General features: G+C 49.0%; 1 protein-coding gene across 4 annotated transcripts in view; it reads right to left on the bottom strand.

The window, feature by feature from the left end:
• Positions 1–27049, bottom strand: part of Tenm2 (teneurin transmembrane protein 2) — an 881534-nt gene that overhangs the window by 3796 nt on the left and 850689 nt on the right. For all 4 annotated transcript variants that reach the window (XM_026407438.2, XM_026407439.2, XM_026407440.2 and 1 more), the window contains 4 exons: positions 22767–22942; positions 20675–20910; positions 9624–9920; positions 6564–8178 (listed from right to left, as the gene is read on the bottom strand). In XM_026407438.2, coding sequence (XP_026263223.2) covers positions 6564–8178; positions 9624–9920; positions 20675–20910; positions 22767–22942 — 2324 coding nt within the window. The remainder of the gene's footprint in view (positions 1–6563; positions 8179–9623; positions 9921–20674; positions 20911–22766; positions 22943–27049) is intronic.

Here is a 27049-nt window from a genome sequence, read left to right as displayed (position 1 = left end):
AGTAGGTGGTCCTTCCAACATCTTGGTCTCTTAGTCCCTTGACCTCCTCTCATGCTCTGGACATTCTCATTGCCAATATCTGACTCCTCTCACATCACTTTCATGAATGTCACCCCTGAGCAGGGCCTCAACTCTTTCTATCCCACTCTTCCTTATAACCTGACACCCTGCATCTTTTGATCTACCCTGTCTCCCAAGTTCTTCCCCCCATCCTAAACTCCTGTCCCCTATCCCTCAACATCCTGGCCTTCTAGCCTGCTACACATTGGCTGACCAGTCTCTGGACTCATTCCCTGGGTAGATATTCCCAGATCCCTTGTCCCCTTTCTCACTTCATTGGGTGTGATCACAATATTGGTCAAATCCAGGTCTTTGCCTTGTCCAGATCTGCACGTGTGCAGCTGAAGAAGGCTGGGGAAGGAGTCATCACCATGCTGAATGGAGCCACCTGGACTTTCTGAGGGCACACCTCCTCCTTGCCTTTCTGCTGCCTGGCAACCCAACTGTGATCCTTTACTCAGCCCTGTGCCTCCCCCTCCTAGAAGATTTCATGCCTTTTCACCTCTCCTAAAGCCTCTACCTGCTTTCCCTTCCTGCACCCAGCAGCTGACCTGGTTTTCTGTTCTCCCTCAACTCCTACCACCATGCAGCTGCCTGCACCTGGTCCCTCGTGCTAGCACTCTAAAGGGGCAGCTGGTGGGCACCCCTCCACTGGGCACTGGGTGCTGACTCGAGGCCATCATCCCAGCACCCCACCTCTTGCCTCACACGGTCTATTTACTTCCCTTCCAGGTGGTCAGGCCCATCAGCACGCAGAGCTGCTGCTCCATGTCCCTTGGTCATTTTCCCTTCTTGCCCTTTTCTCCTTTTGCTATCACCCATTTCTTATTTTCCTTTCCCCAAAGCCTCTCAAGCCGATTCTCCCTTCTCACTGTTTCCCATTCTCCTCTGAACCAGGCTGTGTCTCCACACTGCCCTCCCGGTTGCTAAGCTTCCCTCATGGTTCTCGTCAAATTTGGTGAGTGGAAAACTTTTTTTATTTTTTGGTTTTCTGGAAAAACTTTCTTTTGTTTTTCCTTCTCCTACAAGTAGTAGCTGACACCTGTCCCATCTCCTATTGTTGGTATGCCACAGAATCACTCTGAATGTCTTCTCCCCCATCTACACTCACGAACATATTCTCTTATCAAGCTTCAAGGTCAAAGGGCTATTATATGCTGGTACGATTTATCTACATGCTACTCCATGATTCATGTTCCAGCCAGGACGGCTCCATGAACTCTGAACCTGTGCATATAATTACTTTTCCAGTCTGACCTGTCCAGAACTGTCTCCCAATCTTCCTGCCCCAACCAGGACCACCATGGTCCTTTCCATCCCGGGTGGTGATAGCTCTTCTCTCCAGCTGCCCCCAGTATATTTTTTAATTGGTTCATTATCCAGCTGACATTCTTTTTTTTCATATTTTTAAAATTGGTTCATTATAGTCCAACTACCATTCTTGACTCCTTTCTTTCTCTCACTCTTCACATCTCATTCACCAGTAAATCCTTTCCTTTAAAAAAAAAGAAATTAGCTGGGCATGTGGCGCACACCTATAATCCCAGCATCTCAGGAGGCTGAGGTAGGAGGATTGCAAGTTCAAAGCCAGCTTTAATAATTTAGCAAGGCCCTGAGCAAATTAGTGAGACCCTGTCTCAAAACAAAAAATAAAAAGGCCTGGGAGTGTGGCTTAGTCAGTGGTTAAATATCCCTGGGTTCAATCTCTGGTACAAAAAAAAAAAAAAAAAAAAAAAAAACTGGGGTAAAATTTCAATATTTATAGTCACTTGTCAAGATGATGAATATTATTTTTGCCACATTCAGGTGTCAACTGTAGTATGATCTTACTGATTGATTTAAAGAGATAAATTTGCCTGTTCAACTTAGGGAAATCCATTTTAAAAAAGGAACTTTATATTACTCTCATAAATGGGAAAACAGACTCACTTATTGCAACCAGAACATAACTATAAAATTGAAACAAAGGAAAAGTCAATGAGATCCAGTACCATTTTGTTAGCTGCTACTAAGGGAGCCTGAGACACACTTGCTCCTAAACAGGGAGATCACAAGTGTCAGTGAGGAGCTTGGTACATACCAGTGCCAAGCAGAGGCTGCTTGGTCCTCAACTAAACTGGATTCAGACAGCATGGAGAAGGGACCAACTGTCCCCACTGTTTCAGTGTTATTTAGTATTGCCTCTGAATCCCACAGATACTCCCCCCTCATCTTCCATTGTGGGGACTTCCAAGGGTAGCAAGAGCAGGCCATCCTCAGGCCTCCCGTGGTCATCATTTCTCCCAGGGAACCCTCTCCCTAGCTCAGGTTCCTAAGGACAGAGACAATGTTATGGTTTGGATGTGAGGTGTCCCCAAAAGCTCACATGTGAGACAATGCAAGACGGTTCTGAGGAGAAATGATTGGGGTTGTGATAGTCTTAATCCAATCAGTGGATTAATCCATTGAGTGGTAACTGAAGTGGTGGGGTGTGGCTGGAGGAGGTGGGAATTGGGTTGTGGCTTTGGTGCATATATTTGTATCTGAGGAGTGGAGTCTCTCTCCGGGCTTCCTGGTCCATGATGTGAGCGGCTTCCCTCTGCCACATTCTTCTGCCATGACGTTCAGCCTCACCTCGAGCCCTGAGGAATGGAGCCGCCTTCTATGGACTAAAACCTCTGAAACTGTGAGCCCTCAAAAAACTTTTCCTCCTCTATAGTTGTTCTGCTCAAGTCCTTTAGTCACAGCAGGAAAAAAGCTGACTAAAAGAGATGGTAAGAGCTCTCTGCCTTTGTCACCAGGAATTTTCGCGACCATTTCCATGGGGAGTAATAGCTATGCTTCCTCCTCTTCCTTTTCCTTTCTTCTTCTACTGCTTCTGCATCTAAACCCACTTGGAAACATCTCTCCAAGCTGCTTATCCTTTCTTAGAAGGCCCTTCAGGAACCACATAAGCATTCCAGCTCCTCCTGGAGCTGCTGGGGTGGTAAGTGACAACCTCCCAAGCAGCCTATGGAGAGGCCGCATCCAGGTGGGAGCTGGTGCCCTGGCCTCCTGGTGGCTGCCCACCTCCTCTCCCATCCTAATAGCCTGTGACTATGTCACCATGGAGCTCTGGCTCCTAACACGTCAGCGCAGCTTCCTCAGGTGTTCAGTGGATGCGAGAGAAGAGAAAATGTGAGCGGGGCTGTGCTTCTCACAGGAACCCAACTCAGCTCCTGTGCCCCGGCCGGCCTTTGCAAGTCCAGGGACCCACCATGAAGGCAGGGTGAGGAAGCTGGAGGCTCTTCATGAGCACCTTCTAGGAGGTTCTCCTAACTCAAATCCTGTCTGGAGTTCATGGTTTGCTAAAGCCAAGCCAGTCACAGCGGGGTCTGAATCCGCTTTGGGGAGCAGATAGATGCCACCCCCAGCTCCCCAGAGCGTTATGTGCAGGCAGGGTCTTCATGCCTATTGGCACCATTTCCAAGTCCAGAGCTGCTTATGAATTGTGACCATTTTTCAGGATTCATCTGGGCTGGGCTGATTCTGTTCTTGTTCACTACTGCAGGAGATGAGTGCTTTATCACCATTTTTCAGATGAAGGAACAAAGGCTCAGAAAGGTCAAGACATTTGTTCAAGTCAAATAGCAAGTGACTGATGAGGCCAGATTTGGTAACTGGAGATTTGCTGACATCAGGGAAAGTGGCCTGAGGACTGGGCAGAACTTTCGGCTGGACCTAGGTCCCATTGTGCCCAAGGTTGAGGAGTTTCCACAGTTGCTAAAATTGGAAAAATCCAGGACATTGCAGGGAGCCTCTCAATCTTCCTTTTATACCCTTTCCTCTAATCTCTCTTCATCCCAGGTGTACCTATTGTCATATCAAAGATAACTATGAAAAATAACTGTTAAGTTGAGGGAAAGGAATCCTTTCCTGCCCTCCTCTACTGGCTTATGATGGCCACCCTCATGTTCCAGAGCAGGGGTAGGGGGCCACAGGGGTCTTACTATGTTAATGAGGCTGGTCTTGAACTCACAATCCTCCTGCCTCAGCCTCCCCTGTGTCTGGCCAGGCTCTGCACTCTGTTGTTGCCCTTTGCACCAGCATTCTTGGGTGAATGCAGAACCTCCTCATGCCTCGGGGGCTGCCACTTGCATTCAGAGAGATCTGTTTCCAAATAGCATCGATTCTTCTGGGTACCGGAGAGAGCATGTTCTGTTTGTTGCTTTCCTTCTGACTACATCTTAATTACCTCTTCCGCTTAGACTGTGAGCAGCAAGTTCAGCCACTCTGCTAGTCTCCTAAGTGGCAAATTAAGACTAATTTAGCCAGGGTTTACAGATGAGCCAACATTTCAACAGCAGAGAATGATTTGGTGTTCTTTGCTCCGATCCACTCTCCAAGGGTCATTTTGTCACCAACAGGTGGTAGCAGGTGTGTCCACACTGGTCTGTCCCCCTTATCCACCAGGTTCCTTTTCTCAGTTGCACTCCAGAGAGTAACCCCTCTTCACATGGTTTCTCTGACACCATCCTTTATTTTAGACTCTTTCTAATGGTTTCTGGATTCAATTTGGTTGGACTTAGTTCAAATTGATTTGATTCCCACTTTATTGAGTCTCCACGAAGCCCTGGTATAAGGCAAGCCATCTTGCCATTTAGAAAAGTCTGCTAATTTCCCTTTTCTTTTTCTAGGGAGGCAGGAAAGTGGCTGAGGTGGTCAGTGAAGCTGTGTCCTGTGAACAGTTTTGTCTGGGCCTTGGCAGCATGGCGTCTCCTCAGCCCTCTCTGGGTTTCTTCATTTGCCTCTAGTTGGATGGTTCCTCAGGTGCCCGACACCAACCATGGCTCTGGGAGCACATGCTGTGGGGAAGGAATCTCTCCTTTGGCTAAAGCAGGCCGGGTCTGTTTCCCCATCCATCTATTTCCCTCTCATCTATTCTTCCTCTCCCTGCTCCAATTCATAAAGGTCTTTGCACAAATGCCACCTGCTCAGAGAGGCCTCTTGTAAGCACCTTAAGTAAATGAGGTGCTTTGCATCTCTCCTGTGCAACCCTTTATTTTATTCATTTCCACAGCACTTATTATTATTACTTGATACTTGGTGTGCTTCCTGAGAGGCACTTTGAAATTACAGTGAGTTGGGGGACAAAGTCCTAGGGAAGAAAGAAGCCCTGGCAGGACATCATGGCAGGCTCTTCTGACAAGGTGCTGGGAGAGGAGCGCCAGTGGAGCCAGCCTGGCCAGAGCTGCTGGGTCTAAAAGTTCCAGTGGCTTCCGTTGTATGGAGATGCAGAGTTCAACTGGGAGAGGCCTGAACCTGTCAGCAAAGCATCATGTGGCATGAGTTGACCCTTGAGTTGCTGACTTCCTTCATAGCAGGGGACACCCAGGGCAGCCCTGGGCTCCAGGTAGCCACAACTCTCTTTCCAGTGACCCTGGTTACCTGATGTTGATGCGTGGCTCATGTTCAGTAGCTGGGAGTTTCCTAGAATGTGGAGGCCTGGTCTTGGCATCGGCAGGTTAGATGGTCCTCGCCTGCTCACTGAAGGTTGGCCCTTGGAGGCCTGGACTCTTGGGACCCATCTTGTATCTTGATTTCTTTGCTTATTTCCCTGAGCACAGGGGCTTTGTGTGCCTTCCACCTCAGCTCTATATACTTAGAACACGTAAGATGCTCCATGAGCTGGGCTGAATGGATGGATGGGTGGATGGATGCATGCACAGGGAACCTCATCTCTCACTTTTATCCTGGGTCATCTGCCCTTCTATCCAGACTTTTGCTCAAAGTCTTCCTTCTCCACTGAACCAACCTGGGTCCCATTCCTTCTTTGGGCTCAGTATGAATGGGTCTTCATATATTGTGCTGAATCTTCCAAATTGGAATTGAGTTACACACACACACACACACACACACACACACACAAACACTTTCTCTCTTTCACATAGTCTAGATTTGAGAGAAATGTGCTCATCTTGTTCACATGATATTTCCAGAATTTCAGGTGGCCCCACTCTACAAATGCTTTTTTGAATAAAAAACCAAGCAGACACCTCGACAGTGACCAAGCCCTCACTCTGCCTTCATTATTGCTGATTATTTGTGTGTGTATCTCACCAGGTCAGCCTCTGGGGGTCAGGGGCGGGGTCCCAGGCATCTCAGTGCCTGTGCTAACTCACTGCTTTGCTTTGCTAGTGACAACAATGTTAATGACATAAGAGATGGCAATTCAGGAACACCCCCTGAGTGCCAGCACTAAATCACCTACCTAAGTTCATCTACTTCTCGGGATCACCCTATGGGATGGTTTTATCAGCGTTCTTAACCAGAGACAGGAACTAGTTCAGAGAGGATAGACAACTAGCCCAGATCTCTGGGCTCATAAATGCAAGACAGAAAATTGCCAGCTGCACCACCCAGGCTTGACAGCTCTGGGGGTTCCTACACCACCAAACCTAAGACTTCTCTCCAAGTTCCCAACAGTTCACCAGGGCAACCACCACACAGGGAGCTTCTGCCCTTTGGAGGAGGCAGATCCTCACCTGTCACGTAGTTCTTCAAATCCAGCTCGTTGCTGAGAGGGTTGTTGCTCTTGAACATGTAGAGGTTGAAGGGCGCAGGCTCCTTGCCCACGTCTTTCCACATGGTGTAGTCTGGGGAGGTCCAGCGCCCTGCCAGCACATCGTAATCCCGCTGGGTGAAGTGGACCAGCTTGGTTAGGGGATCGTAGAGGCCCCCGTGGAAGCCAATGACCATCTGGAAGTCTGGGTTGGAGTCATGGTAAATCTCCCCATAGGCCGTGTACTGCAGCTGCTTGATCATGAGGCCATTGATGCTGAACACGGCCAGGGGAGTCCCGGTGTTGTCCGAGGCCACATAGTACTCCTCCCCGCTGCTGCTCTCCATGGCGAAGAGGTGACCCTGCAGGTCGTAGTACAGCGAGGTGATCTCCGAGTTGGAGTGGTTGTAAACGTGGGTGATGCGTGTGGGGTTGTGCAGGTCCGAGTAGAAGTACTGCAGGTGGTGGCCCAGGTTGGTCTTGTAGGACGCGCGCCGCCCCACGCCGTCGTAGCGGTACTGCACACTCCAGCCGCTGGCCTTGTTGTAGGCTCGCGTCAGGAGGCCCTTGGAGTTGTACTCGAAGATGTCCGAACCCCGCTGGCACAGGTAGCCGTCGTCGTCGATTTTGTACTGCACGTCCCCCAGCCTGGTTATCCGGTCGCGCAGGTCGTAGCGCAGGGGCATGAGGCGCACGCTGTTGCCCGGGTTCAGCAGGTGGAGGTTCCCATTGAGGTCGTAGCTGTAGCGCCAGGTGGGCCGGTCATTGACGGCCACGCTCTGCAGCTGCCCGTCCCCATCGTAGTCATAAGTGTACTTGGTGGTGTTGGCGTAGGGCCCCAGTTTCAGCTCCCGCTTGATGACCCGGCCCATGCTGTCGTACTGCACGGTCATCCAGTACATGAGCGAGCGGAACATCTCATACTGCACTTCTTTGATGCGCCCGTGGGTGTCGAAGTGCTTGCTCAGGGTCATCACGGCCGTGGTGATGATCTGGTTGATGTCGTAATAGATGACTCCGAACTTGCCGAAGTGCTCCACCTTGCCAGAAATCTCATCGTAGCGGTACAGGTCCACGGGGAGGGGAGTCTCACTGATGACCGGCTTGATGCTCGCGATCCGGAAGCTGTTGTCATGGTAGGTGTAGTCAAACCTGGCGTTGATCATGCCTTCCTCTGAGAACCTGTAGATCTGCTTGTCCACCAGGGGTCCAATCTTCCGGTACCTGATGGTGCAAGAGAAGCCCCCGCTTTGGAGGTTGACCATCTTCAGGACACCGGTGGTCTCGTCGTACCCGAAGGTGACAGCAGTACTGTCGTAGACAATCTCCGATAACTTGGACAGTTTCCCATACCTGTAGAACACCTGGCGCCCCGTGCCCAGAAAGGATGTTTTCAGGATGCGGCCATCATCGCTGTAGTCAAAGATAACCGAAGCGTTGCTTTCTGGGGGGTTGTAAATGTTGCGGATGTAGCCAATGGAGGTATGGGTGGACATGCTGTGCCGGGCAACGCTGGGCATGGTGACAGCGTGGAGACGGTCAGAGGAGTCATACTCAAATATGTACTGGCGCTGGCTCTGGAGCAGGAGGACCATGGACTGGAGGAAGGAAAAGGAAAGGGAACATGAGAGTTGGCTCTTCAGGACCAAGCACATGAATGACAGAATCGATTCCATTTCACCAAATGTCAATTAAAAGCCACAAAAGATGGGAAGTTTAGAGTTTGCATAGATTCATTCCAGGGGGTGTACCAGTTCTGATGGATCAAGGTGGCTGTTTGGTTACAAACTTGCATTTGTAGCAAGTTCCCAGAGGATGCTGATACTGCTCAGACATCCCAAGTATCAAGGGCTCGGAGGACTGAGGTGGGAGGCACAGAGTTTGTCCCCAGGTTCAATCACAAAGACCCCGAGATTATTCAGAACTGACTGTCACTGACCCAGCTGGACACATGTGCTCGATTTTTGCCACTCCTGATTACATTTAGGGGAAAGTACATCCTCCGACTAGAACCCACTGTAGAGATGAAATAACCTTAGATAGAAGCAATCAGGAGATTACTGGTTAACTTTCCAGTACTTTATAGTGTAAGAGAACAGTGTTAGCTATGGACCAAGGGGACTTCAGCCCCTTTCTTGCAGAGATGTAACAGATCTGTCTGAAAGTGACTGATGTAATGAGTTAGTGAAAAAGGGAGGGATGGACCAGTGCTGAGGGGAGTCTATGTGAGGGGCCCAGACTGAGCAAGTCCCTGTCTTAAGACTAGATGTCCAGGGCAGCCTTCAAAAGAGTTGGCATATGACCCAACTTTTTTTTTCTTCTTTTTTTTTCCTTCAGTACTATGGATTGAACAGCCTGTGCATGCTGGGCAAATGTGTCACTCCCCAACCCTTTTTATTTTATTTTGTATCAGGGTCTCTCTCAATTTCTGAGGCTGGTCTTGAACTTGTAATCCTCCTGCCTCAGCCTCCTGAGTGGTGGGGATTACACCACCATGACTGACTTTCAAAGGGAATTTCCTATCACTGCTGCTCCAGTAATTCTGCTACTGTAGCAAGAACCCACTGACTGTTACAGTCAACAGGCCACAAGAGAGGGTGTTGCTCTGTGGGTTTGAATTTTAGGCAAAAATGTTCTACTCTGATGGCTTAATTCAGGGTGAGGTCTTAACAAATCACTATATTTTCATAAGTAGTGATTAGCTGTGTGGTCAGTGGGATGATTCTGTTCACTTCAACATCATTTTTTTTGGGGGGGAGGTTGGGGGGATAAAATCTGACAATCTACCCTTCTGTTATTGAGTGCCTAGCACTTCCGTTCTTCTTTTAATGGTAATAGTGCTGAGTTATGAATAACATTTTCCTTTAGAATTTGTCTCCCTCCCAGTGAGGGGTAGGGAAGGGCAGCATGAGGGACCCCCCTCCCCCTGAAAGTCAAAGGAAAAAGGTCAAAATGTCTGGTGACAACAAGTGTGCGGGGCTAGCCTCAGAAGGGCAGCGGGGCCCACGGCCAGCACCTGGGGCGGGTCTGCGCGCCCACCCACCTTATCCAGGTAGGAGTAGCTCCACACTTTCCCGTCGGCGAACATGCGGGACACAATCCGGCCTTGCTTGTCGATGTCGGTCCTCTCGCTCATGGCCCCGCGCTGAAGGCCAGCCAAGCGCCCGTTGAAGAAGTAGGAGACGTTGACCGCTGCCAGCCCACTGCTGGGCAGCCAGAGGAAGGGACGGCCCACCTGGTCATAAATGATCCTCAGGGTGAACTTGCGGTGATCGTCATAGATCTTTTCTGTCCGAATGTTCCGGTCGTAGTCGATGGACAAGAGATTCCTTCCATGGACCTGGGAAAACACAATGGGCCAGTTTGGAAGGGGCCACCTGGGGAAGGAGCCAGGCTTCTGCAGACCACGCTGCTGGTGGGACCAGGGCTATGCAATGGAGGAAGAAGCAGCCTGGCTTTACTCAGAGCTCCGATCTCCAGCCTCCTTTAACCTCACGCACACACAGGAGGGGCGACATCTGCACGATGCGCAGGAATACAGTGGAGAGGCAGTTTATGAATGGAGACGGCTGAAATGGGCGTGGCTGCATGAGCACGTGGGAGGGCTGGACTGGTCCCGGGTCAAGAGGGGGCCTCTGGTAGAAAGCGTGAGGGCAATCAGCACGCGTCAGCTATACCTCATGCCTGGACCTGAAGGTTCCACCGCCCTGCCTACCTACCAGGGGGCAAGATGGTTCCTCTATTGCACACTATCACCCTCTCTTGGCACATCCTGGGCTGGGAAGCTGGGGACCTTTAAGATTTCTTATGTGAAGGTACCTAGTCGAACAGGGAGGAGGGGTTAGAAATCCTTATTTTTACAAAGATCTGGGGGCTAGAAAGGCTCCTTCCTATGGAAACTCCCTTATTTTAAATATCTGGTGGAAAGTCAAGGAGGCTGAAGCTCAGCTGGGGGGGACCTCGGCAGGACTGGGGAATTCCAACAAAGGGAGGGACGGATTTACTCAGATCTGAAAGGAATGGAGACACATCCAGACATCATTTAATATTTATTTAGGAGTTGATCTGATCAGAGGAGAAGGGCTGTCCCAGAAGGCAGAGTGGGGAGACTAGACTAGTGAAGGGCAAAGGAGAAGGGCTCTGGAGACTTGTCGAGCCCTGAGTAGATGGCTAGAGGGGAACACGATGCAGCGACTCTGCCCACTCTTACAACATAATTGACTGCAAATCCAGACATCCCTGGGGTGGCCGTGGAAAGCACAGTGAGGGAAGATGTAAATAGGCAGGAGGAAGGGACTGGAGATGTCTGCTTCCTCCTCATCTAATCCCAAAGGTTCAGCTGCACTTACTGATAATGGTGATGGTGGTAATAATAAAGATAACAACTTTATCGTATGTTGAGGAATGGTGGAGTTAGGCATTAGTTTAGGGACTGTGCATCCATTTGCTTGTGTTGATGCCCACAAAGACAACTTGACAAATGAGGAAACATTTACTCAAGGTCGCACAGCAGTGAGGGGGTAGGGTTGGCCTAGGACTTAGGCCTTCAGATTTCAACTGGTTAACCACTTAGACAGTTAAGCAGCCTTTCTGCTTCCTGAACTGCACTTCCATTGAGTGTCCAGAAACGATGAAGAGATGGTAAAGCATTTCCACAACCCTGGAGGGCTCCATATTGCAGCTGGTGGGGAGATTAGAAATAAATCTAACGCTACAGACATCTGTATTCTGAGGAGTGCTTTGTTCCTAGGTATAGAACTATCTTTTCAGATTCCTTTGAAGATGGGGTGTCTCATGAGATGTAAGTGGTAGTTGCTGTTGGGTCTTTGGGGGAAGTATCATTAAAGGAAGTTGAGAAGGAGGTGACCTTTTGCTCTTCCCACATCCCTCCTGCTCCTAGGTGAAATGCAGATGTCATGGCTGGTGCCCCAGCATTCACCTTGTGAATATGAGCTGATTTTAAGCACAGAAACTTCTGGGATGGTGACTCTTACAGAGAAAAAAGTCTTGATTCCTGTTGACCTTGGTGTCTTCACACAGCCACAAATCCCTTACTTTGAGGTTTCTTTTAGGTCATGAAAACCATCAGCCTAGATCTCATTTAAGTCCCTGGTATTTCTAATCTCTATTATTAGCAGCTGAAACTAAATGGGTGCAGGTCCTTCATGCTTTGATAGGTGCTGTGCTGTATACTTTAAATAACGTTTCTTCTAATTTATGTGGCGACTGTGATTATATAGGAGCTCAGAGGGCTGGGCAAGCAGAGACGAAGTCAGGTTTCCATGGAGTCAACCAGAGACAATGACAGGCTGTGTCAGAGGACATCTAGGGAAGAGAATGTACCAAAGCATGGAGATCGACATAAAGGTGGTGAGTTCTTGGAATCATAAGGAAACTCAGCTAGTGGTGCATGCTGGTCATCCCAGAGACTTGGGAGGCTGAGATATGAGGGTCATAAGTTTGAGGCCAGCCTGGGCAATTTAACAAGGCCATGTCTCAAAAATTAAAAAAAAAAAATAAAGGGCTGGGATATAGCTCTGTGGTGGAGCTCCCTAGGCTCAATCCCTGGTACCAAAGTGAAGGGCAGGAAACCCAATGATTTAAGTGGAAGATTTACATTGACAAACTTGAAGCAGTTGGAAAGAACAAGTGAAAGTCTGAGGAGAAGATTTATTTTCAACAAATCCCAAAGTGAATGCTGTCAGAATCATTGGGGGATCTTTCTCCCAAATTAGAGTCGCCATCTTCAGAGCAAAACACAACCTGGGGGAAGACCCCTTGCTCTGGAAACAGAAGGTCGGTTATATGGGTTAATCCATCGGACCAACTGCAAAACATCCAGGATTCTTAAGCCCACATGCTTCAGGATTCCAGCTCAGCATCTCCCCGACACTGGTGGCCAAAGGAATGCTGTGTCAACAGGAGGGAAGGGTTTTCCGCTCCTGGCCACACACCGACTATTTCCCATCCCCTGTCTGTCCACCCCTCCCTCCTTTCCCGTATTCTTTTCCTTTTTTGCTTCTTCTTGCACTCCCTCTAGGGCCCAGTGCATTTATTACACATGGAACACTGCCTGCCTGCGGCCCAGCAGGGTGCCCTTCTGCGTTATGAAGATGAGCAGCAGCAGCAGATGAGCATCCCCCGGGACTCCGCCCGCTGCTGCCAGCGCTGCCCTAAAAGATCCTCCCAGCCAGCACTCCACCCCAGGTACCGAGTCAAGGCACTGCACATGGGTGGCAGAGTCAGGTTTGTACAATGAGCAGGGGAGCTGCGATCCCGGCCTAGAGCACCCCCATGCGGCAGCACCAGCAGGAGGCGCAGCATCCGACTGGGTCTTCCTGGGGCTGCAGTTTTAAAGCACCCACCAAGCTCCGGGAGCACAGCTGCCCACCCACACCATGCGTGCTGAATCGACCCAGGCTTGGAGGAGGGGCTTGTGGCTTGTGGAGCTTCACTAGCTCCCTGGGTCATTCCGATGCAACTCCTGGTTAAAAGACACGCGGGGCATCCATCATAAGGTGCTATGTTCAGTTATCTGGGCGAACCATAGGTACATCACACAGGTGACCACAACATCCATGTACACGGGTGTGTATACGTGTTCGTTCCCTAATATGCAATCATGAGAGAGACCAGTGTGTAGATCGTGTGTGTGTATGTGCATGTATGTACCAGGCTTCTGTTATAGAAGAGTAAACACCGTGTGCACACACACACACACAGGTCGGCCCGGCACCCTCTGACTCCCACCCTTTGCTTTCCCACTGGCTTCTGACCCCGGGATCACAGTGCACCAACCACAGAGACCTCTGGCGCTAATTATTCCCTATTGGTGATCTAGGGTGGGTTTTCACTCCCGAATTCACCAAGAATTGTGTTTCCTGATACCATTGGCTGGAGTTTGCTTTTCAAATGTGCAATTTCTATGAGTCCGATCTTTGTAAGAGTTTAATAAGCGCACAGAAAGCTGAGCTGGAGTTGCGGCCAGTCCTGTCATCTAGTCAGAACTGTTTTCTCACGAGGTTGCATCTGGAAAGTGCAGGCGCTCAGCTGCTGGGAGGAAGTTGTGGGTGCCATGGGCACTTCCTGGGTGCCCGCCCCCCCCCACCCCCCAGGTTAGAGCGCTTGGGAGCTCTAATTTGGCCACACTGTTCTCTTATTCCGGATTAAATTACCCATCTAGCAATATTTAAATTAACCTTGAGGCTTCCCGGAGAACATAAAAGTTATTTTGAATTATTTTCATTGCCAGGATCAGCACAATTCCCTGCTCAGCTGGCTTGGTAGGAATTCAGCGATAGAGAAACCAATTTTTAAATTAATACAATTTTGTGTTTGTAAGGAAGCCATTATTTTTAATTATCGGGCATTTTCCTCAGCCTGGCTTCCCCAGTTAATAAAACTCAAGCTATTTAGCATGGTTTTTATTTTTGTAGAGGGCAGGCTTAGGGAAGTAGTTTCCCCTGTGGAATTTCCCTGCAGAATGTTTTGATCTCACCAAGCACACGCCTGTCACAAGGAGACTCGTAAAAAACCCAGAGAAAAGGAAATGCTGTCGTCAAAATGGCCCTGCTGGGCCTATAACGGGTGACTCTAACTTAGCTCTAGGGGTAACGTCAGGGGCTGGTGATTTGAGAAACGTGAAGGAGGAAATTACACTGGGCTGGATCCCCTCCAGGAAATGGAATTGTAGCACAGCAGGAGAGACGGCAGTCAGACATACAGAAGAACCTTTTGCCGTTGTGCTTTAAGAGTATCTAGGGAGGCTGGGAGACTCCCAGTTTTACAAGGAGAAGCAAGCCACAGCCTCCAAGATTTAGTTATTCACTCACCCAGGGGAAAAGCCATCCATGACATCTTCATTTCCTTGCTGGGTCAGTCCTCTGGGATTGAAAAGCAGCTCTCCCCAGCTCCCAAACAATAAGATTCAAACTACCCTGGAACCAGCGCTTGTGCAGACAAAACAACTTGCTATAAATTTAATATTAGCTTAAATAATGCATCATTAGAAGGGTAAGCCTCTGCAAACACATTAAATAATGTATTCCTCAAGCAAACATTACTTTTGGATGGCTTGCTGTCTTGGATGGTGGGAAGGTGGAAGGGTCTGGATCTGAGTCACAGTTTTGACTCTGATCAGCTTCGTCATTCCAAAGCCACCCCTTCTTCCTCGATGCCTCGGTTTCCTTGTCTGCAACAGCCTGAGAGCTCCTGGTGGGTAGGGGCTTTGTCTTGTGTTTCTTAGGGTGCCCACTGTTTTGGGGAGTGCTTGGTGCTCCATGAGCATCCTTGCAAAGTTCTAACATGGAAAATAGAACAGAAACGCAACCAGGACCGTCTGCGATCCAAAGAGCAGTTAGAATCCTCCTGGGAACCCTGGACCTGGGATGAACAGAGGTAGGACAGGAGAACTTTCATGACATCAGCTTAAAGAGCCTGTTCCTTCTTTCAATATCTCTGAAGCACCTACTATGTGCTAATTATTGCAATGGGCCCTTAAGACAGAGCAAGGCAACCTGGCCCCAGCCCTCTTGGAACTTCCAGGTTGAAAAAGAGAGTTGGGCAAAAACATCCCTGCTCATCAGTGCAAGAATGAGTGGAGACCTAGGGAGGAGCTCTGGGGATGGAGGAGGGTGAGGACAGTTACTCAGAGGAAACACTGTATCCATACTGTATCCATTGGAGCCTGAAGCATGCAAGAGCTTCCCAAGGGAGGGTTTCAGATGAATGATTGTGTTTATTCACCAGTGGGTAAATCTTCAGAGGAACTTGGAGTGTCTAAGATTCTTACAAGGACTCAGAGAGCCCTATCTCTTTGATTTCATCCTCAGCTAATTTCCTCTAGCCACATTTAAATAAAATCAGGATCCAGGCAAAAATCTTCTTGGCCTCAGGGCCTTTGCATATGTCAGGCCCTAGCAACTAAGACTTTCCTCCCCACTTATCTTCTCTCCTCCCAGCTCTTACCTTCAATGCCATTTTCCTGGAGTGACCAGAACCTAAAACACATATTATATGTATTTTTCGTACCCTCTATTTTTCTACACCATTTCTTTATGTTACTTGTATGCATCACTATTATCCATTCCCCTTGTTAAGACATAAACTCCATGAGGGTGGTTTTTTTTTTCTTTTTCACTTTTCCATCACACCATCCAAAACAGCAAGTTGTCCTGAAGTTATGCTTGCTTGGGGAGCATATTGCTTAATATGTTTGCAGAGGCTTGTCCTTCTAATTGTGCTTTATCTAAGCTAACAGTAAATTGCAAGTTGTTCTGTACACACAAGCTCTTCTCACAGGGCAATGACATCTCGTCTGTTTAGTTATCAATAGGTGCTCAGTGAGAACATAGTAGGTGTGTGAAAAATAAAACATGAGTCAAGCGAAGAGTGAACACAGGTGACAGGAAGGATAAAGCTCAGCCTGTCTTGGTGACTCACATTGTGACATCCCTGCCTGAGAGGCCCCAGGAGAGCTGGGTCCATGAGCGCGTGTTCACAGCTCACGTGCACACCTGCCCCCCCCTTGCTCCTATGTCAACGTGATTGGCCACGTAAGTAAAAGTAACACCTGCCAACGTGTAATTGCAATGTCATATTAATTATATGGAAACCCCAACAAAATTACCAGCTCCCATTTCTTCTTGGAATACTAATAACACGAATCCCAGTGTCATGATGGAAGATGATCTTGGAAGCCATCTCTCTCCTGTTCTGCAACCTCCACGTGCTGCCATTTCTTGCTTTGGCAATTTCCAAGCAAATCATAACGGGGAAGAAATAGCGTAGAGGAAGGATCTAGGCTTCCTTTTCAGAGCGAATCAGACACAAAAATCCTCTTTAGGAAAGAGCGGAAGTTTAAAATCTTCATAGAAGGGGCCATTTTTTTCCCTCTTCCAAAAGCCTGGGGGAAAACCCAGCGGGTGGGTGAGTGGGGAGCTGCTGGGTGGTAGGGGATCCTCAGGCCGCGAGTTCTCTGCTCAGCGTGGGAGGTGGCAGGATGGGACTGAATCTGGAAGGTGGGGGCTCCCAGTCTTGGCATCTTTCCCTCCTTCTCCAAGCCTGGCCTGTCTGGGTGTGTGTCTGAGGTGTCTATCACCTGTGCCCTCACCTGGCCAGTCACAGGCTCCCACTCCCATGTCCGTGACTGGCCCAGGGATGTGAGCTCCTGGTGCAGGGTCAGCTGTGGTTCTTCTATGGGTTTCTTTTCTTTTCTTTTCTTTTCTTTTCTTTCTTTCTTTCTTTCTTTCTTTCTTTCTTTCTTTTTTTTTTTTTTTTTTTTGTAAACAGAAATCCCATGGGGAGATCAGGGGAAGGGTAGTCCTGTTCCATCCATGGGTCACCTTACATTGCCCCAGGGTACAAGGAGGAACAGCTGACACTGTCTCCTGCTGAGGGACATCCCTGAGTGGAGGACGGTGGTGTTGGTGTTGGGCGTGGTTCTCTGATGATGGCTCTGCTGGGATTTTTGTTCTCTGCTCAGCTCCAGGGATATGCAGAGCCTTGGACCCTCACACCCGTCTGCTGGCCAGACTCCCAGGAGCTCCCCGGTCCTTGGAAAGATCAGGCCATTTGGTTCCATCCGTGACACCCCACGTTGCCCTGTCACCCTGCGGAATCTCCCCATTTCCCTGCTGTCTGGGGAACAGTCCTTGCGAACCTCACCAATGCCTGGGGCTGGCCTAGGGGTCTTTTTTAAAGTTCATTCTGTTTCCTTCTGTTCCAAGAAGAGCAGTGGCCACCAGAACGTCACACCTCTGTGTGGGTTTCTGCTCCTGGCCTCGCTCCATCAGTGGCCCGCAAGGCCACCCAGGCTGCCTGGTCCCCAGGAACGCAGGGAAGGCCCCTCCAGAGGTCAGCATGACCCAGTGACCCTGCTTGTTGCTCAATCCCGCTAACCATCTGGGCCGTGGTGCCCAAGTCTTCCCGCTTCTTTGGATTGGAGCAACAGCTTCCCGCTGTCTCTCCCCCTGTCCCCTCCTCCAGGCCTCCACTCTCTAGGAAGCTGGGAGACAATTCTAATGCCACACCCCCTTGCACATCCCTCTGCTAACTAAGCCTCCCCCTGTTGTCCCCAGGAGAGGCGCCAGCCTGGCGCAACATTCCCGTCCTCTGCTGTCCCTGGCCGCTGTCCCTCCAGGCTCTCTGTGGGACTGGAAGTTTTCTGAAATGCCATTCCTGTCTTGGTCCCTTTTCATAGGTGCTGCCCTGTCCCGTCACCTCTTTCCTGTGTCTGAGCCTGGCCAGTTCTCACTGCTCTTCAGAACCGATTCTAGCTCTTCTGGTCCTTTGTCCACCCTGAGACCCAAGTGGGGTGGTAGAGTCTGCAGTGGATTCACCAATCTTCTTTCACCTCTTCCCTCTCAGGCACTTGGAAAAGACATTGACCGAGTGTCCTCACAGTTACGTGGAGATCGTTCGATTCTTCTTGCTGGGGTGGGCAGGGTGATGTGGGTCATGCTAGGCCTGCTCACGAGGTCCCCTTAAAGCATGTAAGCTCTCTTCTCCTCCTATAGCTGCTTTGGAGGTCAAGTGGCAGGGTCACAAGACTGAGCACTCGGAGTAAGCCGTGGTGAAGAACAGTGGCTTGACTCTTGGGCTGTGATGTGTCCAGCTCCTGAGACTGCTGGGTCCATTTGTTACCTGGCATAGCCTTGCCTCTCCTGACCGATACAATGAACACCCCTTTCCTGGTGGTACTGGCTACATCATGCTACTTGCCAGGCTGTAAACTTCTGGTGGCAAGGACCCGGCTTTCCTTAATCTATCTAGTCTCCTCATTCCATGGTGCTGGATGCAGTTGGCACTTAACGAACAACTTTTGAATGAATGAAAATTGTCATGTCTGCATTTGATGGTGGAGCAGGAGTGAAAAGAATGGTCAAGACTGGAGGAAGGGAGAGAAGAGCCCATGCTGGCCTTGACAGAGACAGCCACTTGCCTTATGGGGCTGACAGATACCTGCAGATTCCCTGTCAGGAGCTCATGAAGCTCATTGGAGGAAAAGGCCACTCCCAAGCTCCCTGAGTCTACGGCACACGTCATACTTCCCTCAGACCATCTTCCAACTGCTCCCCTGCAATTTCCAGGAGTTGCTTTTATTTCATTCACTAAACAGTTTATGAACTGAATTAAAATAAATGAGATGCAAATAAATTCCAGGCTTTCTCCCTCATTTTCAAATTACATTTCCAGTCCACTCAACCTGTTATAATCTCATAGTGATTTTCATTTAAGAGAGCTAAATGGATATGTGATTATTGTTACAGGAACTAACACCAGACAATTAAATGTTGAGGTGTTGATAGATAAAACTGTGTTTTGATTTGCATAAACACGATGCCAGCGACTCTAACCCTGGCAGAAATTCAGTTATAAGGCTTGCGTGTCTAACTTCTGCTAATTACCACAAGTACCATTATTAAGATTGTTTTTTGAATATTTAGAGTTGGGATTATAGCCATTTTATTTGAGGGCCACATTTATCTTTATTTTGAAAACTTAGTCAGAATGCATAACTGATTTATCAGAGAAAAGGCACGATGACTACTTATAATCAACTTCTACAGTGCAGCATATCAAAAATCAATTACACAGCCCTGAAATCCAGTCATTAAGGATTTAGCTACTAATCGCATTCCATTTTTGTCTTTAGGAAGATACTGCGGCTTGCAACTTTGCAGATACGAGCAGAGGAAGAAAAACATGGGAGACTGCTGATAACCTAATGTGGAGAATTAAACTCCAGTCAGACAAAGGCAGAATATTAATTCGGACTGGCCTGGCTCTGCAGGCAGGTCACCTGGGCTGGCTTGGATTTCAATCCAGTAACACAAAAAAGTTACACCCAAGTCTTGCCCACGCTGAGTCTTTCATGGGATTCTAAAGCCAGTGCTAAACTACAACTTGTTCCATGGTTCATTGTCTGTTTTTCGCTTGCCTTGATCTGTAATTATTTTAGTTGTTTTTAGTTTGCTTATTACCTGTCCTCTCTTCCATCTCTTCCCAGCCCTGAAGGAGAGCTGTAGGAGGGTAGGGGCTTTGCTTTCTGTTTCATGTATCTTCAGGGCACAGCACAGTGCTTGGATCATAGTAGGTGCTTAGTAAACACGTGTTGCATTTGATGAAGACTGGGACTACAGGGTCCTTCCCCCAACCCTGGGTAAAGTGTTAGCATAATGGTAGGAGTAGCTTCCTCTGGTTGACAGATGACTGACCAGATCAGGGTCCACTAGTGCTGAGATAATCTGTCTGATGGTGAATCTGAGCAGGAAGCTGTGGGGTACAGTGGCTGAGAGTCCTGGCAAGTGAGCCAGACAGAAGGACAGAACTGGGGCCAAGTCCGGGCTTGACCATTTCCTACCCATCACATCATTGGTTTAGTTTCCCTGAACTTGTGTGTTCCTCTGGGAAACAGAGGCAATCATGACGACCTCATGAGGCGGGCGGTTGAAAAGGTTAAAATCAGATACGACAAGCGAAGCATTTAACTTAGAGCCTGCATCACTGAAGTCCTCAATACATGCTATGCATTAGTTTTTTAAAAGCTGTAACTTGGGGCTAGTTGCCTGGTGTAGGGATGCCAGGGTTGGTTGCAACTTCCTGCTTCGGCCCTGTCATTTGTTCCCCTTGGAATGTTGTCCCTGTCCCCCTTGTGCAGGGTGATGTCTCATCCCTTGGGATCCCATCAGACTCTTGGGTGACCCTGTCTTTCGGTAGCCTATGGTCCTCTTGTGTCTGTGCGTTCTACCACTGGCAGCTCCTTCAAGTGCAAACTTTCCAAGTCATTCTCCCAGGATTTAGCAAATGCCCAGCACATGGTAGGCATTGTCTCCTTTCATGATCTGGCCAGACAGTGCAAACTTGGGGAGGAGATGTCAAGTGGGAAAGGCAGACCCCAGATCTCTCCAGCTAGAGCACAATGTGAATCCCACAGCAGGGAATGGCTGCCCTTGTCCATCCTAGGAAATGGCCTAAAAACCTGGGGCTTCTACCTTCTGAGGGAAGAACTTGCCTTTTCCAGGGAAGAGAGGAGAAAGGCAGGCGTAGAAGCCGGGCAACCCTCAGCTCTGGGAGGAAGGTGCAACCACTTACCCGGAGCTTCCGGCCAAAGATGGTGACTTTGCCTTTAATCTGTTCCTTTCGCAGGCGCCACTCAATGGAATTGAGGCCGTTTTCCATGGGCAGGGAGATGTTGCAGCGCCCAATGGTGGGGGTGATGGTGCCCGCTAGGACGTGGGGCTCGCTGTGGAAGCTGACGCCCATGCCGTTGGCGTACATCACCCTCAGGGTGCCATTGTTACAGAGCTGGTAGCTGTTCCTCACTTGATCTGGAAAAACGCAAGTGGGGATGGGCACAGGGAAATAAATTATCCACTCTATCAGTCAGAAGAGAATAGACCCTATTTTTGCAGGTTTCCATGGTACTTTACAGCTGTCAGTCTAGGGCTGCCTTCAATTAGCGCACACACAATGCGAAGGTGAGTGGCAGAGATGGTGCATGGGAAGAAAAACATTATTAATATGTGGCTCTCCAGAAATAATTATGCCGTGATATTTTTCTTTTACTCACTGAAGACTATTAATAGTACATTTAAACATTTAAAGATGTCTATTGCCTACACAATTTGTGTCAATCAAATCCCTGAACTTTAACATATATATTTTAGCTTATATTAAAAAAAATAGAGGAAAGGAAAGTGACTTCAATTCTCCCCACGCCTTTTCTTTGCCTCCATCTAACCCAGGGTGGATGGTGTCAGCCACAGGTCAGATCCAACGCAAGCCAGGGCTCTTCAAGAAAACCAAGACAAAAAGCCACCTTCCTTCTTGAGCTATTGCTCTTGACCTGTCACATGCCACCTCCACCTCCACCTGCACTCAGGAGGCTCCAAGGGCATGAGAAGATGGAGCCAGGCGGTGCCCACCCTGCGTGTTGATCTTCCCGAATGGAATCTACACTAGTCAATCAGACTTCTGACCTTTTCCTTTATCGAAAAGTTACAGGAAGGAAACGCAAGTCAGAGACTCCTTGAACAGATATGCCGCTTCCTGATTGTCTGGGCAAAGGAGCCCGGCTGGGCTGGCCTCCGAGACGCCAGCTTTTGGGGCAGTGGGCAAGGGTGCACCTGTCACTCGGCAACTGCAGCCATCATACAGAAGGACAGAATCTACATCATTAATCATTTGGCAGAGCAGAAACAGAGTCATTGAAACAGGCTCTGTCTCGGGATAATAGTCCAGAAATGTCACCATTTATCTACCAAGAGGACACTTTTATCCTCTGACAACTGGCTGGCCCACTGACATTATATCTTAATTAAAGGAAAAATTAATCTGCACAATTCCTTTTCTTGCCAGCCCCTGTGCTTGTCCTGGATCGCGTGGGCATGTCTAACAGCAACAATAACCATGGGGTGGCCAGGGACCTTTGAGATCCTGGTTCCGGCAAGAGATTGCTACAGACCTCTGACCCCAGGGCAACCAACTCAACAAAGATGATGTACTAAAGAGAATCAGACTGGGAACAACAAAAAACAACATGCAGTAGTAGGCCCCAGAGAATAAACAGTCCCAAGAAGATGACAACGGCTACAGAGGGGTAAGAATGAGAAGAGGCCCGGCAAGGGGTGCACACCTGTAATCCCAGAGATTTGGGAGGCTGAGGCAGGAGGATTGCAAGCTCGAGGCCAACCTCAGCAACTTAGTGAGAACCTGTCTCAAAATAAAAAAATAAAAAGTGCTGGAAGCTGGGCAAGGTGGTGCAGGCCTGTAATCAACAGCAGCTCAGGAGGCTGAGGCAGGAGGATCATGAGTTCAAAGCCAGCCTCAGGAAAAGCGAGGTGCTAAGCAACTCAGTGAGACCCTGTCTCTAAATAAAATGCAAAATAGGGCTGGGGGTATAGCTCACTGGTCCAGTGGCCCTGAGTTAAATCCCCAGTACCAAAAAAAAAAAAAAAGACAGTTTTAGTAAGTTGATATTTGGTTGTGTATGGATGACATTTTTCTCCCAGGAATTTTTCTTTTTTTTAAAACAAGACCTATCTCTGCTAGGGAGTGGGTTTGCTGTGAATGTTTGCATAAGACAGAAGCTGAGGGGCGCTGGGGGTGTGTGCAAGTCCCTGGCCAGGGGTGGCTCTCCCCCGAGGGCGTGGCAGGCTGGGGCAGAGGGGTGGGCAGGGCGTACCCTGTACCACTGTGTAGGAGGCCTCCACCGAGGAGAGGTTGGTAATCACAGTGACATCGTCATCACGGTTGGAGTTCTCGATGTCGATGGTGATGGATTTCTCCATTTCGCGGTGCAGACTGGTCACCACCCCCGTGGGGCGTGTCACGTTGGTCAGACGGCCCTCGTGGTCATAGCTAGAAGAGAAAAACACTGGTTGGAAGGGCAGTCAGTGGAACCAAAGATTCTCCCAGTGTTCAGAACCATATAAGGGACAGATGATGGGGCCAGAGAAAGAGCGCAGGAGTGGGGTGGCCCGTGCATCCCACGGAGGCTCTGGGTTACAACCCAAACCTCCACCTGCCCTGAGCAAGCCGTGCGCCCTCCCAGCCACTGACTAACTGGCCCCAGCTCAGGGAGAACCCTCTGCCTGGTCTCAAGCAGGAGGAACTTAACGGTGCTCCCGCATGTTAGTGCCAACAGTGTCTCTTAAACGTCGCTGGCTCTTTAATTTGTGTGTTCCACAAAGCCACCAAATTAATCTTTCCAAAATATCAGTCCCATCCTGTCACTTCTCTGCTGAGCAAGACACACTCTTTTCCCACGGTTGCTCCATCAAATCCAGATCTGGCATTTGAGACCATCCAAGCCCAGAGTCCTCCACAGGGATGCCAGCTTGTCCCACTTGTCACCTCAAAGACCTCCCTGAAGGCAGCCTGGGCCAAATGTCACCTCCATGTCTTGGTTCAAGCCGAGCAAGCTGGCTGCAGGCAGCCCTTTCATTGGTCCTGTAGCCACAAACCCACCATGGCTCGGCTCCCCTGGTACCCTTCTTACAGTTTCCCTGGGACATGCTGTCCTCAGCTGTCCTCTGTGCCCACATCTGGGTGTGTAGGGGCCCCACCCTGCTGCCTGCACATTGCCTGAAATCGGACCCTTTCTTCTTTACTTTTAAGTGTCAGTTTTACTTTTTTTGAGATGTGCAAGTTCTTGCTGCCACCTCCTCCTCGCTGCTGCAATTCATAGAGCATCTCTCAGTCTTGGAAAATCCAGGGATCCCTGAGAGCTGGGCCTTCACCCACCCCAGGAAAGGGATCAGACTCTTCCCAGGATCTGCCTTCAGGCTCTGGGGCTGAGGAGGGCTGGGGGGTGGGGCGGGACCATGAAATCCTCATGTTTGGAGGGCCAAAGAGAAGGACCAGCCATTGGACCCCTGGTGCGCCTCCCTCTGGATTGGGACAAAATGGGCAGGTTCTGAGTGATGGATACCGGAGCTCCTACGGCACACAGGGGCGGGAGTGCCTCATAAGAGGCTTGCGGTGGGGAAGATGTGACCCAGTTGTGTTGACCACTGAGCGCTCAGGACACCGGAGGGTGCTTGGAAACTGTTTCTGGATTCCAGGAATGCAGACCTGGCCGAGACTTGCAGTGGTCTGAGAAATTTTGCTTTTTCTTGGGAGAACTGGAAAGTCAAACTCTGAGGATATTTGAAGCTGAGAGCAGGACCACACTGAGCTGGATGGCCAGCTGGGTAAAGTGGTGAGGGTGACAGCAGGGACTCTGAATGGGAAGCCCAGGGAGCTTGGGAGCCCAGCCTCTCCTCTCTAACCCCATCGCTTATCCAGGGCAGGTGACACGTGCTCTGGAAAGGCCTGGTGCTGTAACCAGGAATGGGGACTCAGGCCTTCTCATTGAAGGGGCTTCCTGGTGCTGTCTTACCTGCTATAGAAACCGACTCTCACACAGGGGTACAGAGATGCTATTTATGGGCTGGGGCTGTAGCTCAGTGGTAGAGCACTCGTGTAGCATGTGCAAGCCCTGGGTCTAATCCCCCAATACCTCCCCCCTGCCAAAAAAGAGATGCTATGTACAGTAGTGACATTTTAGAACAACATAAACCTAGGAAGTCATCAACATTGATGACATGGTTTTCTATTTATTGGCATGGACAAAAGTAAATTGTTTTTTTTCTTAATAATGTTTTTTTCTCTTTTTGTAGTAGTGCATTTTAATTATATATAGTCGTGGGATTGTTGTTATTTATTTGTATGTGCACATAATAGTACAAAATAATTTGGCTAGTTACAGAGGTCTATATTGTTGGGTAGAAAGAGCAGGGTACAAAGGGTTGTCCCTTGATAATATGTAAGTATCTATTATAGAAGAAATTCTCCTGAAAATATGGATATCTAAACATTTTTTTAAAGAGAGAGAGAGAGAGAGAATATTTTAATATATATTTTTTTAAATTTTCGGTGGACACAACATCTTTGTTTATATGTGGTGCTGAGGATCGAACCCGGGCCGCACGCATGCCAGGCGAGCGTGCTACCGCTTGAGCCACATCCCCAGCCCCTGGATGTCTAAACATTAATGGCGATTTTTCGTGTGGGATTTGGACGACTCTTTGTATTTTCACGTGTTCCTATATTTTAGGAACTATTTGTAATCAATATGACTGAGTTTAATGCTTTATAAGCAGAAAAAACTTTTGCAAATAAACCACAGACAATTCCAAGTGTCTGGATTTGGGGTGTGTCACACAGTAAAGCTCATCAGTAATGGAGAGCAGAGGTGCATCACCTCCAGCAAGTCGTAGGACAGTGAGGAGGTCATCATCCGGGACCCAGGCCAGGGCTTTCATTCCACCCCCCTGTAGTTCTGGGACACACACAATGTACTGCCCATTGCACTTCCATAGAGGAGACCAGGACAGCAAGAGTTTCTACTTTGGGGAAGCAGAGCACTGAGTAGGAACCTGAATCTTGGGGCAGACAAAGCACGTTTTTCATTAAGTTGCAACAGGGCTCAGCTCCCTGCAGCTCTGCTCACTCCCTCTGTGGAGTGTCTACAGATTCAGGTCTCTGTGCAAATCACTCGGCACCCAGGAGTGAGGATCTTCGAGTTCGAGCAATTGGATCTCAATGGTACCCAGAGGGAACCAGCTAGGCCTTGGCCAGTGTGGGGCTGGACATGGCCTTGGACTCATTTAGTCAAAAGATATTCATGAAATACCTATTCTGGGCCATGCATTTTAAAAAACACTAAGTATATGACTAGGAATAAAACAGACAAAGTCCACGCACTCATGCTAGAGGAGAAGGCAAAACAAAGCAAGGCTTCTCCTCCCCAGTCTGGGAATTGAACAGGCATGGCAGGATGCCCAAAGGGTAGCTCGTGTCTCCTCCATTCCTGCTCGGCTCTCCAAAAGCCACTTCCAAGCCCAGAGAGGAGTAGAGAGCAAGGTAACTGCCAAAGGGGTATGTCGAAGCTGTGTGTGTTGCAAAACCAGCTCATTCTATAAAATAACCCCTGAACTCCACTCCATGGGAAGTCCACATCCACCCTTCCCCCTGACACCTGCTCCTTCCCCACTGCTTCACTGGGAGAAGGAGCTGAACCTGATGGACTGGAGAGCTCTTTCCTGTCTGTCTTTTAAGGAGGGCCTGTCCTTAAAGGAGATCTGTTCTCCGCCCCTCTAGACCCTCATTTTGCTGAGGCAGAGTCTGCTCCTGCAGGGGAGGGAGGCCCAGCAATACTGAGGGCCAGGGAGCGAGAGGATTCATTCAAAGTGGGGAATTAAGAAGACCTAGTGTACAGGCTGCTTTCTTCAGTTCTGCTTTTCCAAAGTAGGTCTCTGTTTGTCTGGCTCCTGTATCCACTATGTAGGTGGCTGTTGGGAACCTGAGGGATGGGACGGAGATGGAAGAGTACTTAATGATGTCCCTCGAATCCCAACAGCACCTATTCTCTGTTGAATTTGGGTATGCCAAGTGCGATGTGTCTTATCCCAGTGGATTATCATGGCATCCATGTGTTGCTGGCATTATTATCCCCATTGGCAGAGGTGGACACGGATGTTCAGAGAGGTTGGGTCACTTGGCGAAGGACAATCAGAGAATATTTGGCAGAAGTGGAACCTATACCATTGTCTTCCTGGTGTCAAGGTCCAGGGGCTTTTGCAGAAGACTGTGAAAACCTGTATTCTCTCAGGAATATCCTGTAACCCGGCTACTTCTTCTATCAGGACCTAATGTCTTGCATCTGGAGAAATCTGAATTCCAAGGTTGGAGTTCCCTGGAACTTTCTGGGACTGGCTGATCATAAAATGAGGCCAGAATGATTCATTAATGTTATTTCCCCTGACTCCTCCCCCTGCTCTGAGTCCTTAATGGGATGGCCTTATTGGGAACATCTTTCCCTAAATCCTAGAACAATTTTCATCTGGAGATGGAAGATGGAAATCCAAATTCTACTCAGAGCCTTGTTGTAGAACAGTGGTGGGTCATAGAAAGAGTACTGGA

The sequence above is a fragment of the Urocitellus parryii genome, chromosome 1 (genome assembly GCF_045843805.1).
Source record: "Urocitellus parryii isolate mUroPar1 chromosome 1, mUroPar1.hap1, whole genome shotgun sequence".
Classification (NCBI taxonomy): domain Eukaryota; kingdom Metazoa; phylum Chordata; class Mammalia; order Rodentia; family Sciuridae; genus Urocitellus; species Urocitellus parryii.
This window is presented reverse-complemented; position numbering and strand designations above follow the sequence as displayed.